Source organism: Nelumbo nucifera, chromosome 1, assembly GCF_055504915.1.
Source record: "Nelumbo nucifera cultivar China Antique chromosome 1, China Antique-T2T, whole genome shotgun sequence".
NCBI classification, from domain to species: domain Eukaryota; kingdom Viridiplantae; phylum Streptophyta; class Magnoliopsida; order Proteales; family Nelumbonaceae; genus Nelumbo; species Nelumbo nucifera.
The window spans coordinates 13,395,514-13,415,899 of NC_142649.1; the positions used below are offsets into that span (position 1 = coordinate 13,395,514).

The following is a 20,386-nucleotide window of genomic DNA, read 5'->3' on the forward strand; positions in this document are numbered from 1 at the left end:
AACTGGTAGGCTTTGTTTTCAATTATTTTGAACCCTTATGACTATATGCCCTAGGCTCTACTTTTCAGGAGAAATTGCAGGTGATGTACAACCATGATTTGACTGAACATTCATTGCCAACTTCTTGTGCTTATGCGGAAAGTGAAGAAAAGGAAAAGGAGCAAAGAGAAAGAGTTACTGGTTCTAAGCATGAAATATAGGAGAAAGTAAACCCTTCTGTATTCTTATTTAAATGTTCTTTCCCAAAACAAAACGATTCCTTGGTTTCCTTGTATCATGCTCCATGCAATTCAATCGTTGGTTGTGTTTTGGTTCCTTCACCCAATTTCATTTTACAATTGCACGGGTTGCATGATCCATTCTCAAGACACTCGGTCGTGGCAAATGCAAAATCAGGAAAAAAATCACCCGACTTTTTAGAGTATTCGTATCAAAATCGAGTCACTGGTTTCAATCTAATTTTGAGTGTTGAGTTGGCCCAGGATTTGTACCATCGAAATGCAGTATATGCTGTATCAAACACTAAGGCTGTGTTTGGTTGCAGTGCAAATTTATTTGCACAAGTACAAATGCATGGGAGTGCAAATTCTTAGTTTAATTTTGTTTTGAATTTTACTTTATTCTGCTTCAGGTCTTAACTTATTTCATTTTACTGCAATGAAACAAAATAAACTAAAATTTGAAACAAAAATAGGTCAGAGTTTACACTAAAATCATTTGAACTGCCATGGTTTTGCATCAGTGCGTATTTATTTGTATTGCAACCAAACACAGCCTTAAACAAAAAAAACATTACATAACACAGGTTCTAACTATTCCGGTGTTGAATGTCACCAAACTGATCTATCCTTGAAAATTTTTGGCTTTCTGCACTAGGGTTGTGTTTGGTTTGAAAGAAAAGGTAAGGATCAAACCAAACACAGCCTAATATAAACAAAATTTGCATTATCAAAAAAGACAACTAAACAACTTGAAAATTCAATATTTCCAAGGGTACAACTCCGGAATTCCCGCCTAAAAGAATCCACCAGAATTTCCCGGACAACCCTTCATAGCTAATTTTGAGTCTGAAAAGATTGTAATAATCTTCCATTCATTCTTGAACTTTAGCAAGAAGACATTCCAAAACAACTCCTTTCAGGGGGGTTTGAAACTTTATTCAACTTCCCACCTGCAGCCACCGGAAACTTTCCATTATTAGGGAATACACAAAAAACCATACGAGGTAATAGAATTTCTCTGGTTCTATATCTAGCCCTCTTCGAAAAACCAAACGATGCAATGGATTTCCTATTGGGATACAAAACCAAATTATTATCAAACTGGGGCCTATGGTTGCTTGCAAAATTGTGGTCTTGGGAGGAAGCACTGGGTCTGGGTGAATTCAAGACCCGAGAGACCTAGCACAAAACCCAATTGCAGGAGCGATTAATGTTTGAGAACAGTCATTCTTCCTGGCTTTTCAAACAAAACACCACATTACAGCTAACCAGGCTAAGAAACAAATGGAATTGTTTCAGCAAATGGAATTGGGTTAAATCCTGAATGGAGTTATTATCAACCACCAACTTCCCAGGACTTGCAAAAAGAATAACTCTCACAAAAAGGCATTACAAAAAATAAATGACAAACAGTTTCAGCAACATCATGACACAACGAACAGCTATCATCCTGGACGATGCCTATTTGTAACAATAAAACCTCTCACAAGTATCTGAAAAGTTTATAACTTGGGGGAATCTTGAGTTTCCAAATTATTTTGATCCCAGTAGTTACATTGCTATCCACCTGCGTATTATTTTGTTTCCACTCAAGCCAAACAAAAATCCTTCACACAAAACTGACCCTTCTGGTTTTTTACCTATACCATTCTACTCTCTGGCATTCACTATTTTTTGGACATCTCTGATCTCTCAGAAAGATGCTGTTCAGAAGGTTAGTTTGCCACTCCTAGATTGTTCATCCACTTGATCTTTTATTTGAAGATCCTTCCATTGAAAAAACACAGGTCCCATGGGTGCTTTAAATCCTTCTTCTGAAGGGATCCAAGCAGTTTGCCAAACATTCAAGTCAGACCTCGAGTGGATTTGAACTTGTATATCTGTGAACATGGAACGAAGTTCCCGACGTAAGGTCTTCCAAAATGGTGAGGCAGACTCTAGGATTTTCCTAGGGACTTGGTTAAGTATTTACTCTGTAACAACTTAACCAATAGAGTCTCTTTCAGACAAAAATCTCCACCCAATCTTACAGATTAGAATCCTATTAACAGTTTCCATCCTTTAAAAACCTAGACCGTCCATTTTGCCCATTTTAAGTGCCCTTTACCTTACAATTCATTCCACCAAAAGGCTTTTTGAATTTCCCAACAATGGGATGGAACTGATTGAAGAACAGATTGCACTAAAACTTCTTTCCTGCATAGGATAAAGATACGTCTTTCCAACTATTCAATCTGCTTTTTTAGCTTGTCCAAAATAAATTCCAAAGATTTTGCCTTATCCCTTTTCCAAAACATTGGTATACCCAAATATTTGACATTTGCATCTGACTTTCATTCCAAGATATCTTCTTAGCATTCTTGCTCCATTTGGTGGAGTTCTTTGATTAAAATAGACCCCTGATTTTTGAAAGTCTACGCTCGGTCCAGAAAACTCTTGAAATTTGTAGATGAGTTCCACAAAATCTGCTACCTCCACCTTGTTTACCTTCCCAAATAATAAAACAACATGAAAAAAAAAAGTGAAAAATACTAGGGGCCTCTCCTGCTAATTTAGTTCCCAAAAGTTTGCTCTGCTCATTAGCTTTCTTGGTAAGCCTAATAAGCCCTTTCAAGGTTATGACAAATAAATAGGGGGAGATTGGATGCCCTTGCCTTAGACCCCTAGTGAACCCAAAACTACTTTCTGGTGCACCTTTTATAAGTACTAAAACTTTACTGTCAACACACTGGCATGTATCATTTGACACCATTCTTCTAAGAAACCTATAGATTTTAAGACCCAAAGCAGGTATTCCCACTCTAGAGTTATAGACTTTAGAAACTTTATAGTCATAAGCACTTCCCTTAACCATTAGTTTTCATATAATGTGGTAGCTCTTAAATAATAATCACATTGTTGTGTATTTGTTTACTTGGGATAAAGGCTGTTTGCATGGGTGAAATACACTTGCGAAGAAAGGGTTTTAATATATTGGCCATTCATTTAGGCTGCATTTGTTTTCGGTGTAAACTGTTATCAATGTAAAAATACATTGATGGAATTCAATGTCAATGGGTTTAAAATGAGTGAACCCTTGGAACTTTTTAAAGTGTGATAATTAATGTAAATGCTATATCGATTATCATTGTAAAACTCAACTGTGTGTGAGGTTTAACTTCGGCTCCAACCAAATGCATGAAAATACAGATCAAGAATAGAATTTTACACCAGTCCATATTTACACTAAAAACAAACAGCGACAAATTTTACACCAGTCCATATTTATACTAAAAACAAACAGCGACAAATATGCGAGGGTTTTATATCAACTCACATTTACACCACAAACAAATACAGCCTTAGAGATTATAAGCTAATCGACCTAAACTGTTTCACCATGCTTGGGTTTTATCTTATGGATCAAAGTTAAGAAAGTGTGATTAATTCTCCCGATTTTTTTATTTTAAAAACATCCACCACAAACTCATAAACATCTTGCTCCATAAGTTCCCAAAACTTTGGTAAACTAGGTGGAGACATCACTCGGCCCTGGAGCCTTCAAGGCTCCCATAGACATCACCTCTTCTCGGACTGACTTCATCGAAGGAATGTCTGACAACATTTGGTTATCTAGATTATAGATAACTAGGTGGAAAAGGCCCTCTATTGGTTAAAACCAATGTTTTCGAAATCAGACTGGATTGGACAGTCGAACCAGAAAAGCCAGAAACTGGTCATCCATTTTACTCCAAAGCCGCTTTTTAGCCAACAACTGTTTATTTGGTCAACAAACCGTTGATCCAGGCAGTTGAACCATCAAACCATTCGACCTGAGAACGGTTTTTGGCCCTTTTGTGTTTTTAAAAATTTAAAATTTTTTTGTCAGAGCAGACCGTCCATTCAGACTGGATGGTCGGACCATTCAACCCGGGAACCAGACCAGAACAATTTCCTGTCCGGTCTGGTTTTAAAAACCTTGGTTCAAACAAGCCTTCCCTCTGGGAAGTGAATTGGTTTCAAGCGCTTGAATAAAAGTTTGGGCTATCTCCTCATGTTCTGACCTCCAACCTCCATTTTCATACTTTATCCACGAAATCTGATTTCTATGCTTTCTAAAGTTCACAAATTTGTGGAAAAAGGTGTTAAAATCACCATGTTGGAGCCATAGTTGTCTGGACTTTCTGTTTCCAGAAGAGTTATAGCTGAGCAGATGAAGCAGTAATTCCTCACTAAGTTTCTCTAGATTCCAAAATATCTAATTGCTTATTAATTAAGTCCACTCAGTGATTTATATCCCCAAACTTATCCCAACTCCATCTCAATTATTGTTTAGTACCATTCAACTCAGTGATTTATGGCAAACTTTGCTGCTATAAGAAAAGAAGGGTTTTGGCTAAAAAGAATTACATCTAATTTTACATCTTCAATATCAGCAACGTGGGTAACACCAATAGAAACTTGAATTACTGGAGCTCACTACCCTGATTAGTGACAAAGCCACCCGGTTGAAGGTTAAGAACTTGGCTATAGTTCAGAACACAATAATGTTGACCTCTTCCAAAATTTGGTCTTCTGTTTTATCTCTGAGAATCACAGTATTGTGGATAATCACAGCAGCAGGGTCCTGCTCTGACCTGTAACACGTACAAATAATTAACAGCCTTGAGTATGATAAGCACCTCAGAGAGAAAATTAATAAAGCAAGTAAAACAACCAAGTCTGGAATACACCCACCAAGTAGCTAATAGAAAATACTCAGTATCAAACATATATTTCTCTAGTTGCAAATATTTTGAACTCCGATCTGTTCTTACCATCCTATCCCGATTAACAATTTGACTTAAATTCCCTACTCTGTTTGGTTTGAAGGAAAATTCAAACCAAACACAGCCAAAAGCACACAAGGTTATCTTGATTCAAACTTTGGACAATATTACCATTTGAGTTGTTACATCTTACATCATATGGAACTAAACAATATTTTCATTTTATTTTTTTGGCCCTAAATGCCACCTATGACATTTACAAGATCAACAGAAATAATCAAATAATGAAGACAATCTAAATTAATATGTTGATGAATTTCAAGTATGCAAGAAACATGACAACAAGGCAATGCAATAGAGGCTAGTTCGCTATAACCATGACATAAGGGAGAAAAGCATTGCATATTAGATATGGAAGACATCTAACCTCTAATAAATAACAGAACAGAGAATGCTAATGCTCAGGTTGAGATATTCATACTTTTTTCTATAATCACTGCCACAATTAGCTGTAGCACTAAGCACAAATGCAGAGACATCAACACTACCACTCAATAGGTCCCACCTAAAAAGTATGCATATACATCAATATTGATCAGAATAGATCATCAAATGTATTCTACTAAGATATTTCTTTAGGTTGGCTACTATCCTATGACAGATTAAAAGTGAGCGGGGAGCATAACTACATCCGATCAAATAAAGTTCTGCTAACAGTTAAAGCCTGGGATGTATAAATTGTCAGTACTAACTAGAAAATCTTTCCAAGGAATAAATTCCCGTACCTTACGAAAAGTAAAGGAGACTCTTCTTGAATTTCTTCTGATAATATTGTCCCCCACCATATCAACCTGTATCACAAGCATAGCCAAGTGAACATCTTCTAGAAATGAAATTAGCAGTGCTAAAAAATTCAAAGAAATGCCTGAATAGCAAGTAGCAACATGCCAACATCACTATACAAAAGAATCCTAATTACCAGACCAAGATAATATATATATATATATATATATATATTCATATTTAATGATTTATTTGCTAAATATTGTGAACAAATAACAGGCAGATAATTACACAATGTACTCAAAACTATACGATATGAAGTTATTCCTTCTATCCTAATCTTAAACCACTTCCACTTCTATTTTTCATCCTGAATGAGAGGAGGCTTGCTTCTGGCTTGAGAATAACATCTTGAAAACCAAATAAACAAGTGCCATAGTGAGAATAGACCTGCATAGATAATTAGAACTATTCTAACTTTCTGAGACTACCATGGATGGATTGTCTATGGACCCTGTTGAATTCTGTCAAAGATTCTGGGCATCAGTACAAGATTCTCAACACTACCACCAGAGTTCACATTGCTCATCAGTGAAGAGTGTATGTTGTTAGGGTCGGATATGATGTCCATGGGTCAAAAAAAAGCAAAGAAACTAAAGTATATTACGTTTGCAATTTAAGAAAAAAGAATATACCACCTTTAGCGTTCTCCATATTGAACAAATAAATGCTTGGACACTACCATTTCAACTATACATGTTCATAAAACAAAAAATTCTACTTCCCAATACCAATGGGTTCACTAATGAAACTATTTCCACCATTTAATATACATAAATGCACAGGGACAGAGATGCTAATTAGGTTGCCAAGTGAAGGACTCTAAACAACTAAGAAATCTTCCATGTAGCTATCTGCTACAGGCCAAAAAAATGTCACATGTTCATCTTGGCACCTTTGATTTTTGGATTTGAATGGTAACTTCTGATAGATATCACTTATTTGATTTGAACTGGCTCTCATCACCAACAAGGAGCAAGATGTCATTCAGGTATACAGGATAGCAATGTCATAAACTATTTGGCAACAACCTACCTTTGGAGTGGACTCCTGAGATAACACATCCACAAGTCAACTTGCTTATCACTCGTCAACATATGCATCCAATTTAGTTACCATATCAATCAGATGGATTTACCGAAATCTCCATCATGTCAATTTACCCTATTCATAAATTCTCACTCTATGGCATTGATCAAAAAAATAAATAAATTCTCACTCTACGGCAGCCAAAGAATTCACATCAACCTCACCTTTGGAGTGGACTCCTGAGATAACACATATCCACAAGTCAACTTGCTTATGACTCGTCAACATATGCATCCAATTCAGTTACCATATCAATCAGATGGATTTACCAAAATCTCCATGTTATGGGCCCAGGCGTAGGATCTCATCACGGGTCGGTCCACGGGGAGAACCTCTAGCTTCCCCTTGCCCCTCCCTTTGCGTGCAGACCCTATCGCGGCGACCTAAGGGTGATTTGTTCAAGAGATCACCCTAACTCTCCTAAACTCTTTCCTTGACTGAAAATTGAATGCCTTTATTCTCAATTCGCATCTCCTTAAGTAGGAGATTACAAGAAGTGGGAAGGACTCCCTGTAGAATTCGACTACTTACAGATAAAGATAAATCACACCTTAAGATCAATCAGACTCCTACTTCTAATAGATAAATCAAACTCTAGAAGATAAGGAAAACTACTAAGGATAAGATAAGATAAGCTGAGAGCTGATAAGATAAGCTGCCGCCTTGTGGGCCCCTCCTCACTGCTGCTGCCGACGGCTGTACGTCCTCCCTGCTAACGCATCCACAACATTACACCCCTCCTAGGCGAGACCCGTGGAGTTACACCCTGATCTGAGATCCAGCTTTGAGAAGTACTGAGACCCGTGGAGTTCATCCAGCAGTTCGTCTACCACGGGAATCGGAAATTTGTCCTTGACAGTTCTGTTGTTGAGTTCTCTGTAATCCACACAAAACCTCCAGGTGCTGTCTGGCTTCGGTACCAATAAAACCGGCGAAGAGAAGGGGGAGCGGCTGGGGCGGATGATTCCTTGTTTCAACATTTCTGCACATTGTTTCTCTATCTCATCTTTTTGCAAATGCGGGTAGCGGTATGGCCGGACAACGACGGGTTCTGATCCTGGTATTAAAGGAATCCGATCGTCACACGATCGGGCAGGTGGGAGTCCCTTGGGTTCTTGAAACATGTCAGGGAAGTCGGTGAGAAGTCTCTCCATCTCTGCGGTGTGCATGGCTTCGCCATGGAGAGTATGCACCTGTGGTCTTTTTGCCTTTACCCTGGTTCCCTGCCAGGTGATTGTTTTCCATTCAGGTGGAATGACATGGTTAGGGCACTGAAGTCCCATAGGATAGGGCCTAGAGTGATGAGCCACTTAACTCCAAGCACTATATCAAACTCGTCCAGGGGCAATACAAATAAATCAGCGGAGAAGGGTTCGGATTCGACCTGTATTTGGATGTTCCGACAGATTCCAGGGCTGTGAACTCTCTCCCTATTTGCGACGGCTACCTGAAGTTGTGGTCTACTTTCCACCGGTAGTTTCAATTGAAGTGTCGCTCGCTTGCTGACAAAATTGTGCGTGCTTCCCGAGTCCACTAGAATACATACTGGTTTTCCTACCACCTGTGCCCGCAGCTGCATGGTTTGAGAGTTCTGTATCCCGGTGATGGCGTGGAGGGAGATCTCGGGTTCTAGTGCTGTGGGTTCCTCCTTGTCTTCCTCCAGTTCGTCTACCAGGAGGCAGAATAGCCGCTTGCATCAGTGCCCGGCTGAGTACAGCTCGTCGCAGTTGAAGCATTGCCCTCTTGCCCGGCGCTCCGCCATCTCAGCTCTAGATAAGCGTTTGATGGGAGGTGCCGTCATGCTGCTTCCTATGTTGGGTGCCGATCTGGAAGTGCTACTTGTGTGAACCCTTTGTTCCCTGCTGGCTGCCAAAGAAGACCCTCCTCCAATTGTTTTCGGGTTTGTCCATGAAGTCGTTGAACGCCCCATGCTGAAAGACCCTCGGCAGATTTGTAGCTTGTGCTCGAAAGCGCGAGCTAGGTTCACGGCGGTGACCAGGTTGGGAGGGCTCTGCATTTCTACATCGACTCTCAGGGGCTCGGCTAATCCAGCGGTGAACATATCCACCTGCTGATCTGGGCGCACTGAGGAGGCTCTGGCGAGAAGGGTCTGAAATTGCCACTGGTACTCGACTATGGTCCCGGTCTACTTGAGGTTAATTAACTCTCCCAATGGGTTGCTTGTCAATGGGGACCCGAACTGGAGGAGGCAGTAGGACTTGAATTGGTCCCAGCTGAGTCCTGGTTCCTCCTGCTCTACCCGGTAGAACCAGAGCTGTGCTTCTTCTGTCAGATGAAATGCGGCCAGACTGACCTTATCCCTCTCCTCCGTGCGCTGATTGCAAAAGAATTGCTCACAGCGATACAGCCATCCCAATGGGTCGCCACTGCCGTTGTATGAGGGAAACTCCAGTCGACTTTACTTGGGCATGACCGCTATTGTTGGGGTGGCGATCTGTTGTTCGCCGGATGCCTCCGCCAAATCTGGTCAGCGGCGGTTGGTGGTGGTCACCCCTTCAGGGCTCCTCTCCCTGGTGGAGAAATACAACTCGAGTAGGCGACGAAGCTCTCGGACATCTTCCTTGACTTCTCTCACTTCCGCGTGGTTCTCCACGAGTCGGTGTTCCAATTCGTGGACCCTGGATGATAGCTGCTCCATATCGCCCATGACGTTTGGCTCTGCTACCAAAATGTTATGGGCCCGGGCGTAGGATCTCATCACGCATCGGTCCACAGGGAGAACCTCTAGCTTCCCCTTGCCCCTCCCTTTGCGTGCAGACCCTATCGTGGCGAACTAAGGGTGATTTGTTCAAGACATCACCCTAACTCTCCTAAACTCTTTCCTTGACTGAAAACTGAATGCCTTTATTCTCAATTTGCATCTCCTTAAATAGGAGATTACAAGAGGTGGGAAGGACTCCCTGTAGAATTCGACTACTTACAGATAAAGATAAATCACACTTTAAGATCAATTAGACTCCTACTTCTAATAGATAAACAAACTCTAGAAGATAAGGAAAACTACTAAGGATAAGATAAGATAAGCTGAGAGCTGATAAGATAAGCTGCCGCCTTGTTACGGTTCAGCACAGGCTTAGCCTTGCCTACGCTTGGCAGGCTTACGTTAGGGACATGCCCGTCATTTTCGCCTGTAAGATTTTTGGGAGAACTGATGTCATCTTTAGGCAGACCACCAAAAGCTTAACGTACTCTTTGAGGAGGGGTGGTCGACCTCCTTGGGTGCCTAACCTTGGCACTCCTAGACCTTCATCCCCTTGCGGGGCGGCCCTGGTTAACGGCTAGCATGGCTACCAGGGGGTTCCTCATGGGCGCACACTTGCTCATGGGGACAGTGTTGGACCGGCACTGCGCTACCGATACTCAAGGGAGGCTTGGCATGCGGGCTTGGCTCAAGCATGTCCCTTCACTTCGCCAGCCCCTTGCCCAAGCTGATTGAGCTATCCCGTTGCCCTTAGCGCACGGGTGTGTTCCGGCCCAAGCGGTTGCCTATCATCATGGCACACAAGTGCCTGTCATCATCGGCATACAGGAGACCCTTCACATCAGTGCCAAGTCACCTCATCGGCGCATGGTCGCCTTCCATTATGGTTGTCCCCCTTTAGCACGTAAGCGGCGCCTCCCATGGACCGGTCTGAGCCAGGAGAGTGCCCCGGCCATTGGACTTGAGGTCATGATCCAGTGCTACTGACGTTGGTGGAGCCATCCCATCGGGCAACTCCTAGCCTCTAAGCGCAGAAAGGCTTGTCCTGGCCTGCCTTGGCCAGGACGCCGCACGGGTTTCTTCCGCTGTAGAACTACCCCCGTGACAGCCTTGTGGGCCCCTCCTCACTGCTGCTGCCGACGGCTGTACGTCCTCCCCACGAACGCATCCACAACACTCCATCATGTCAGTTTACCGTAATCATAAATTCTCACTCTATGACATTGATAAAAAAAATAAATAAATTCTCACTCTACGGCAGCCAAAGAATTCACATCAACCCCACCTCTCAAACACAAAAGATCCAAACCAAGCTAAGCTAAGCAAAGCTTCTTTGTCTTCTTGGAGTTCTTGATCAGCTGGTACAGATCAGGATTATAGGATCAAGCACATGAGCCTTTAGGATACACATGATCTTACCCCCAGTTGAGGTATTGAGGATCATGATCTCACAAAAAAGCTGATGAGGAGGCAGCATTACCTTGAATGCACGCACACATACATGGTGACAATGTTGGTGGAGCCATTGTTGTATGCCAGCAAAAATGAGGATCGAGGAGATCCAATCCCCTTACTGTTGCATACAATCCATGGTTACAATGTGTTGTGGACTTGCAGCTGTCTTTCTCAGTTACAAGCTGCTCAGTTACAAGCTGCACCAATTGTATATTTGTGCAACTTCCCCTTACTGCTGTGACTTTGTCACTTTATCTTCCCCATACCCGTTTCAACTTATACACCCTTACCATGTGGTTAGAAAGTCCTTATTTGAAGGCCTTTTTTATATTGAGATTTATGGATGTAAAGCTACGGGGAAGCTGCACAAATATACAATTGGTTACGGTATAATATGAACAAGGGGATAGAAGATTTAGCTTATCTAGAGGAAAAATCAAATATAAATCTTAAAAGCAATCAAAAAACTAGGTCAACAATAATCATATTACCTTATGGTGTGGAATGTAGTGATGCCAAGCATACCGTGCCTCTCCAGATAACAGAAGCATTGACCGAGGGGGAAGAAAAATGATTCTTCTAGTGAAATTTGAACAGTGGTCATTATCTTCCTCTGTCACATCATTACTGGTGGTCAGTGGAGGAAGCCATGTTCCTTGTGAATATCTCCTGAATTCCATAATGCAAGGCCCTGCTAATGAAAGGCTGAAAATTAATCCCTCAAATGCTGAATGAGTGTCTATATGTGGGGACAAGCCTGCCCCATGTGGGTATTCATTGACCTGTAACAAATCTAATAGATGCCTTCAGAGCCTTTAAAATATCAAGAACATAAAAGCAAACAGAAACAGTATAAAACATTAATTATCAATTGGTACAAACTAAGTTGATAGATTGAAGATCATAGAACATCAAAGGGTACAAATTTTGATGGTAGCAGCATAGGCAACCCAGGGCCTTCTGGAATTGGAGGTGTGATAAGGGATGGAACAGGGAACGTGTTAGCCATGTACTCTGGGCCGATTGGGGTGGGAGATTCATTGAGGGCTGAGATTCTTGGAGCTATTGAAGGAATTCAAAGGGTCAAGGAAATGAAGATCAAAAAGGTGGTTATAGAAGGTGATTCTGCAATGGTGGTGAAATGGCTAACAGAGGACAGTGCTATGATGTGGAAATACAGCAATGAAAAGAGGAAATATAAATGGTTAACCAGGGACATGGAAACTCAATGTAATTGGATAAGGAGAAGTGCAAATGCATTGGCTGATGGTCTAGCTAGGCAAGGGGTAAATAGAGACACATTATTCTGGGCTGTTTTGTAATCACTACAAGATCAGAAAGTTCTTGGGTAACTGGAGTTAAGACCTTTTAGCTCCACCCCGTTGTAATCTTGTTTTTATCATTAATAAAATTTCACTGTTACTAATAAAAAAAAAAAAGATCATAGAACATGAAGGCCAAATTAATTAAGAAAATGCACAAACATAGAGCATATCCAGCTAAGTACTCAAGGCCAAGAATCAGTTCCAAAATCCTCAACAAGATTTTTGAACACTTGTCCAACTTCTTGAAAATCTATGCAAGTTCAGCTTTTAAATCTAGCATCTTTTTTTCTACCCCAACTTCATTTACAACTGTAATGGAAGGATAGAGACTATCCACTTTATTGCTTTGTACAAAAAACATATGGAGCATTTACGATGGTTGTGTGCCAAGCACCCCAATTAATCCAAGATAGCCACTGCTACCATGCCCCATCAAACCATTTAATTTTGTAGAAGCTATAGAGTTTGAGTCCCTAGTGATGTGCTAAAAGGCATGGAAGATGTATGCTCAGAGGTGCACCTTCAGGTGAGGCACCCTCAAAACACCCTGAGGTGCATGCTGAGGTGCTGATGCCCCTGATGTGTATGCCTTAAGTGCATGGGGCATACACCTCAAACACCTTTTGCATGATTCGTACTAAAGATGTATGCCTCATGCAAAAAGAAAGAAAGAAAAGGAAAGAAAGGAAAGGAAAGGATAGGAAAGGGAAAGGAAAAAAGAAAAAAAGAAAAGAGATAAGATCTTTTGGCTAGTGTTATGCATCCTCATTCTTCTTAATACAAGACATCTTTCATCGAAAAAGAAACAAGAAAAATAAGATGAGATCCTCCTTCTTCCCCCTCTTCGAGAGGCTTATGCCTCTTGCATTCTAAACTATTCCACACACCCCCAAGTAGTGGAATGACTCACAAGTCACATCATGCCTCCATGTTTTAAAGCACTGATCCCTACTCCCTATTAGTTATCTCCAGAACAACCAGTCCCAATCCACCCCCTGTTGGCCGAGCCATCTGTCTAACTATTTCTTAATCTTTGCGTCCTTAAAAAGTATGCCCTCAATTCACTTGCCAGATATCTTCCATTAAAATGTATCTATATTACCATGGACCTGAGTTATTGTTTCTTAACCAGCCCACAACCTTGGAGTCTCCTTCCAGCTAACTCTTTACTGGTTGGTGGAAGGATAGAGTTATCAATAGAGAAGAATGATAACATGAATAAACAGAATGATTAGAGTCCAATAAGTAGAAACTTCCACCAACTTCTTTACTGGTTAGAAGTTAAACTGAAGGAGAAGGAAACTCAAACTAAATGACAAGAAAAAGCCCTTTGTGTCCTCTCACCATATGTGGAAAGAACATTAGGTTAAATTTTGCTCCAATGGAACCACAGTCCAACCATTATTGATTACCAACTTTGTGATGTGAGCGTCTTAAAAGTGTTTTCTCAATGGAAGTGTGCGTGAAAGAATATAGAAAGACATGGTTCTTGCATCAATGCAGTACAAGAATAAGATCTTTTTCTGCTATATATGCATCATACAAGCAAAATGATGTTCTTTTCATGAGTTTCCCTGAGAAGCCAATTGACATTGTGATCCCACAAGATTTTTCAAATTACAACTTGTCTAAATAAGAAACTTGTATGGTCATTCCTTACAAAGCACTATCATTAAGTTGATTCCTTGGTCATAGATCAACTATCCCTTGGAAGAGTTTGTTGCATCACCACTCCTCATGTAGGAGGTAAAAAAGACAAAGCTATGTCAATGCCAGGTCTCTTGCAGGGAAGAGTGCTATGGGCTGAGATTTCCATATGCTGTGTTGCAAAGTGGCTCCCCTGCAGTTATACAGTTATACCCATAAAAAACTACACCGTGAACTCTTATCCCTATTGTTTTTTTTTTAATTTTCTTTTTTATCAATAACTGTAACTTTCATTAAATAAAGATGCAATAAATAGAATACAAATACAATTGGAGATAAAACATCTTATCTCCAATATCGAAAAGCTTTACATTAGAGCCCAAAACAATTGATTCCTCCAATCACTTGCTTTGCCACATGATCAGCCATGATAATTAACCATCCTTTGGGCCCATTGAAATCTCACATCCATACCCCTAGTCAACCACTTGGTCTTCTTTAGTTCATTTTGGTACATCAATATGCCATTCCCTTTATTTTGTAACCACCTGACTACCAATTGAGAATCATCTTCTACAAACAGTTAGTGCACACCTAATTCCTTTGCTTTGGTTACCCCTTCCACAACTGCCATTACTTCAGCCCTCAAAAAATCCCTAATGCCAATTGTACCCAAGAAAAGTACCCCCTCCAATCACTTGCTTTTCCACATGATCAGCCATGATAATTAACCATCCTTTGGGCCCATTGAAATCTCACATCCATACCCCTAGTCAACCACTTGGTCTTCTTTAGTTCATTTTGGTACATCAATATGCCATTCCCTTTATTTTGTAACCACCTGACTACCAATTGAGAACCATCTTCTACAATCAGTTAGTGCACACCTAATTCCTTTGCTTTGGTTACCCCTTCCACAACTGCCATTACTTCAGCCCTCAAAAAATCCCTAATGCCAATTGTACCCAAGAAAAGTACCACCACATGACCTATCTGGTGGACACTGGGGGTGAAACTTTGCAAGTTCACTCATATCCAATGGGTTGGGGAGATTCTAGTATATTGGAGTGACTAACCCTATTACAAGGGCTCAAAATGGCAAGATCTCATAGCTATGGAAGCCTAGAAATTGAAGGAGATTCTATGTTGCAGTGGGCTGGTTGATAGGAAACAATGAAGGTTCATGGAGATACAGGAAGATGTTAAGAGAGGCAAGATCCCATATCTAATTGTTCCAATGGATTAGAAGATAAATCAAATAGCTAATTGTCTAGCTAGAAATGGGGTTCAAAGGGAAGTACTGTATTCGGGTTCAACACCCCTCAAAGGGTGTGAGGGGCAACAATTACACAGTCCAGGGATATGCACGTCTGTTTTATTATATACTTATACCTATACATTTTAACTTTCTTTTTTTGAAGTAATATCTTATGATTTTATTAAAAGAACCAAAGAATTGTTCAGCCAAACTGACACCCCTACAACCAAGGCATTACAGCCTCCAACCCATGCTAATATCAACTTTTACATATCTGTTTTTTTTTTGGAAAAAGTTATTTTACATGTCCATGTTATGATGTGTTATACATCATCATTATCTAAACCTTGACCCAACTTATATAGGGTCGGCAATATGAATCTTTTTTTTTTGAAGATAAATAAAAAGGAAAATTTTATTGCTGTAAATAAAAGATACATCTAACACAAGTGACCAGAAGTCACCCAACAGAACAACATAAAAGATACATCTAACACAGGTGACCAGGGTTGGCTACATGAATCTTGTTTCACCATATGCTGTGTTACACAATTTCCCCAAAATAGTTACTGATCAAAAAAAAATTCCCCAAAATAGTTCTGATGTTTACCCCTTGCTTAGCCAATGTATCAGCCAAAACATTGCTGATCTCCTTAACTGTTTGAATGCTACATAGTCCTCTTCCCAATTCTTGAAGCTCCTTCATTGAGCTCCAGTGATGCCAAATGACTTGCCTTCTGTTGGTTAACCATCCCACAACCATTTCCAAGTCTCTTTCCACCGCTAGTTTACTGAAGTTTTTCTGCCTTCTATTCTTACCCCTGCAACACTGCTTTTAATTCTACTATGGTTGAGTCCACAAGTCCAAATGGACCTGAAAAGAACCGTAGGATCATGCCATTACAGTTCCTAAAGGCTCCCCCAATACCAGCTGACCCAGATTGCCCCAGATACTTCCATCAAAATTCAGCTTGAAACTGTTAGGTGCAGTGGTCCCCATTGTGCTGAACTGCTATTCCTTTGCAAGGATGAGTTGGCTATCTAATTCGATCTTCTATTTAGGTCTTCTACCAAGAAACACCGCAAGTGCTGAGTGTTTTTATGCCATTAACTGTCCTGAGGACTAAACTTTCTATCACATCACATCTCTTTGGGCCCTTTTGATCTCCTTGAAAATTCTTTTGTTCCTTTGTTCCCAAAAGTCCATAGGATGGATGCCTTTACATCTCCATGCATAGTATTCTTCCCATACATTTTAACTTTCCAGTTTTAATTTTAAATAAACAAAACTCTCAAGTTCCCATTCAAAAAAAAAATTGTCCTACACTATTTCATTAATCTAGTGGCCTGAGTATAACTTCTGTCAAAATAGTATTTAGGATAATCATTGTATATAGTCATGTAGCTCACATGAGCAGAAAGGACCACTACAATTGTTGTAATCAAATACAATTCAATTGATCAAAATTCAGGGTTCTCAAAATGGAAAGGACTTTTTTATTAGTTTATGGACATAAGGAATTAGAAGTACAACCACCCTATGAAGCATTGAAGCTCACTAACTTTAGAACAATTGCTAAAAGAGTAAGAAACATATGCAGGTTTCCAATCACCTAGTTTGCAAACTCTCTATCATTCCATGCAAACACCCAACTCATTAATCTGTATCCTAGTGAGAAAGAAAGAAAAAGCAACCAATCTCTTCATACAGACGGAAAAACTGATTGGTAATGAAAAATCATTTGTCACATAACATGATGAAAAGAAGAACTATTCTGTGTACCGTTAATTGATCCAGAGTATCATATCCAGCAGCAACAAAGTTGGGGAATGAGGAGATCTTTTCAAGTATGGGAAGAACAAATGATGGGAGTTCACCTAGGTACTGCTTTGTATCAACATTCCTTGTCTGTAAAAAGAGTAAAAAAGGCTTAGTGTCTTGGAAGATGGAGCTTTGAGAAAAACATTTGTTATCAAACACCAAGGCTATGTTTGGTTTGAAGGAAAAAGTAGGGAAAGGAAAGGAAAGGAAGGGAAACCTTTACAAATCTTGTATAGGTTTCCCTGCATTTCTCTTCCTTTCCTTACTCTTTCCTTCAAACCAAACATAGCGTAAAAGAAAAATCTTGTCTTACAGTGAAAAATAACTAAACAATCAAGATTATATACATAATATCTACGATACCTGATTGAGAAAAGGTACAATTTATTACTGTGCCTTCTGATGGATTGGCAAATTTCTAATAGCATTGTTGAATTCATATCCTTACCATATTAAATATGAAAATTCATAACAATTGATAGAAAAATAGTTGCCCCAAACTACACGATGATAAGAGAAACTATTAAAAGCATGGTTGAAAATAGGAAAAGTTGCTGCAGTAAATTTAAAATCTTCAAGTAGCTACTGGAAAATTTGCTGCAGTAAATTTAAAATCTTCAAGTAGATACTTACTTCATACAGAAACTCATAGCCATAATGCTGAACCCTTCTTTTTGCAAGACGTTTCCAAGGCCTGTTATCAACAGCGGCAAGGAGTTTCTGTAGAAAACAAAAACTAATGTGAATGACACAAGTGTGAGAAAGCATTTAGAAAATCATGCTTCGCAAAAGAACTGCAACAGAAAGATGCAAAAAAATGGAGTCAAACAAGTATCAAGAGATTCCCTAACCTCCTCTTCTTTACTGGTGATAAAGTCATGAACCAAGTAAATGCCTGGAATCTTCAAATCTGAAGCCACCAGATATACTGGAACTGAATCATTTACTTGAACCTAAGGAGACATGAATATATTCATGAACAATGAACAACGAACAGACAATAAAGATAAAACATAAATATTGTTTTACGAACATCAGCACAAATCTTACAGCTTTATTTTCGAGTCTTTTTTATCATATATTACAGTCTACAAATGCAATATTTGTAATATATGGCACTAACGAAGCAACATAGATGCATCAAATAGCCCCCATGTGGGAAAGATCCTAAAACTATGCCAAATCAGCTTGGTTAGGGGACATAACCATCCAGTCTCTAGAGCTATAGCATCATTTCGATGATAGGAATAATGCATGTGGCAATAAGTTAACAAATTAAGCCCACAAATCAGATTTTTAAAATCTTCCTGATCCAACCTGGTAATTTCCTGGAAGAATTCATGAAATGATGTACACTCTATTGCACATGTTCAATGTATACATTAGTCTATTAACAATAGGAAACATATAAATAGCTTGGATTAATGAATTTACTCGTGCAAAATGCAAACTTGAAATGAATTTCAATGAAGGTAAAGCAAATAGAAGCTACAAAGATCCTGAGATTTTAAGTCTATTATTAAAACCTGAGAAGCTGGTCGGAGTATTGAGTAACGTATATGCAGAACACGGCCTCCAAGATCTTTGCAAGGATGTCCACTTAATGCCTTCAATGCTGCTTGGGCAGAGCTCTCTTCAAGGTAGGAAACAATGACACGGGTACCAGATTCATCGGCTGGATAGACCCCTCTCATATTGCCAAATGTGCTGAACACTGATTCAATCTTGTCAAAAGATAAACCAACAGCAGGCCCACAGTTAGCTACGTACAGGTTGGGACTGGATTCACCATCTGATCCCTTGGGGCGGGTAAATCTTGATGTGACCATATCCAGCAAATTCCCACCTTAGAAAAAAAATTAGCTTATAAAGAATTAAAATTACAAAACACTTGAATGATAAATCAAATAAATATCAGGTTACAAATTAATATTACCAAAACAAACAAAATTGCAAGGAAACCAAAAGACAAAAATCTAGAGTACTATTCCATTAGTTTCAGAATATATTACGATTAGGCTATGTTTGGTTTGAAGGAAAAGGCAGGGAAAGGAAAGGAAGGGAAACATGTACAAACCTTGTATAGGTTTTCCTGCCTTGCCTTTCCCTTCCTTTTCCTACCTTTTCCTTCAAACCAAACACAACCTTAATCAAAGTAACCATGAACTTAAGCATTTGTTTCCTTTTCTTTCGAGAGGAAATACAATTATGGAGCTGATATCGTACAGAAATTCCTGTCTTTCTAAACCAAGATGTGATGGTCATAAGCGTACTTCGTCTAACAACATTAAAACTTTTAGATAAACCAAATTCTACCAACAACATTAGTTTTTAAGATTAGTCGTAGACTTTTTTTCTCTTTCTTTCAGTGCTAATGGTTGTATATGGAATCGACAATCAAAATTGAGGACCAAGCATATACCGTCATAGATAGTTTAAATTTCTATTAAATATGGAGAAAAAAAATGCGATTGAATTAGGGTTTTGATCAATTGAGCTTTAGAAGTAATCTCAAGGCTCCAGTCCAGAAGGAATAAAGATAAACATGCTTCCTTTTTAACCATGAGGAGAGACTCAGAGAGAGAGAGATCTTACGAGGGCAGCAGTTGTGTATATACGAACGAAGAAGACGGCAACGGCAGCAAGAGTCTGAATTCAAAAATAAGAAGGGGCCTAAGCAGAAACCGAACCGACTGAATTTTAACTCGACAGTCGACATTAATAGATGCAACCCGACCCGACACAGAGAGAAGCATTGAACTAAGCAGGATCCAGAATGCATATGGGTCCCACATCTGGGGACACGGAGGATGCCACGTGTTGAATCATCGTTAATGATGGGATCGACAATTAGGTATATATTTAGCATCGATGTCTTTTTTTCAACAACAATTTTTTTTGTTTGATATCAATGCTTTCAACATTGGTACCTATTATCTAGTGCCACATCACTGTCCTATTGGCAGTAATAAATTGTAGCTTTAGGAAATACCAAATTTAACGTTGCTCTAAGCCATGCCTTCCCGATTTTCGAGGTGTGGCTTGAAGTACCATTTTTTATAGAAAACAGTTCCAAACAAATGCTCATTTTCTAGAGTACCACTTTTTCTGACATTGCACTAATGTGGCACTATTTTTTGGAGCAACAACAACGATGACGTTAATGGGTCCCAACTGATAAACATCATAATAAAAACATAAGGCTTATTTTGGAAGGAGTACAAATACAAATATGTAAAATGCAAATACATACAAA

General features: G+C 39.6%; 2 protein-coding genes across 5 annotated transcripts in view; one reads left to right on the forward strand and one right to left on the reverse strand.

Moving 5' to 3' along the window:
* BMY2 (beta-amylase 2) overlaps nt 1-320 on the forward strand; it is a 38,712-nt gene extending 38,392 nt beyond the window's left edge. The window contains exon 10 of one of the 3 annotated variants that reach the window (XM_088895736.1): nt 69-320. In XM_088895736.1, the coding sequence (XP_088751862.1) occupies nt 69-97 (29 nt within the window). In that variant the 3' untranslated portion in view covers nt 98-320. Of the gene's footprint in view, nt 1-54 lie in introns of all 3 variants that reach the window. The other 2 variants (XM_010276876.3, XM_088895737.1) reach the window with 2 other exon arrangements.
* A 4,146-nt stretch (nt 321-4,466) lies between these two features.
* TRM9 (RNA-binding (RRM/RBD/RNP motifs) family protein) lies at nt 4,467-19,881 on the reverse strand. Of its 2 annotated transcripts, XR_737424.3 has the most exons (9): nt 19,726-19,881; nt 18,657-18,976; nt 17,982-18,083; nt 17,764-17,850; nt 17,092-17,217; nt 11,570-11,860; nt 5,755-5,820; nt 5,451-5,534; nt 4,699-4,837 (listed from the first exon to the last, which is right to left on the reverse strand). XR_737424.3 is itself a non-coding variant. In XM_010276877.3 (8 exons), the coding sequence occupies exons 1-8, from the start codon at nt 19,847-19,849 to the stop codon at nt 4,781-4,783; spliced, it is 1,173 nt and encodes a 390-aa protein (XP_010275179.2). In that variant the 5' UTR covers nt 19,850-19,881; the 3' UTR covers nt 4,467-4,780. The 2 variants fall into 2 exon arrangements, 1 of the variants encoding a protein (XP_010275179.2); XM_010276877.3 differs by lacking the exon at nt 5,451-5,534 and having other exon boundaries at nt 4,467-4,837.
* Nucleotides 19,882-20,386: the final 505 nt, after the last annotated feature.

Bases quoted from the DNA above. Each gene is read 5' to 3' on its own strand.
- TRM9 (XM_010276877.3), bottom strand. From the start codon at position 19,849: ATGTCGACTGTCGAGTTAAAATTCAGTCGGTTCGGTTTCTGCTTAGGC. The intron at 18,084-18,656 runs GTTTTAATAATA...ATGTCTCCTTAG, and splicing joins TACTCCGACCAGCTTCTCAG to GTTCAAGTAAATGATTCAGT. The intron at 5,821-11,569 runs GTAATATGATTA...CTTGTGATACAG, and splicing joins ACTACATTCCACACCATAAG to GTTGATATGGTGGGGGACAA.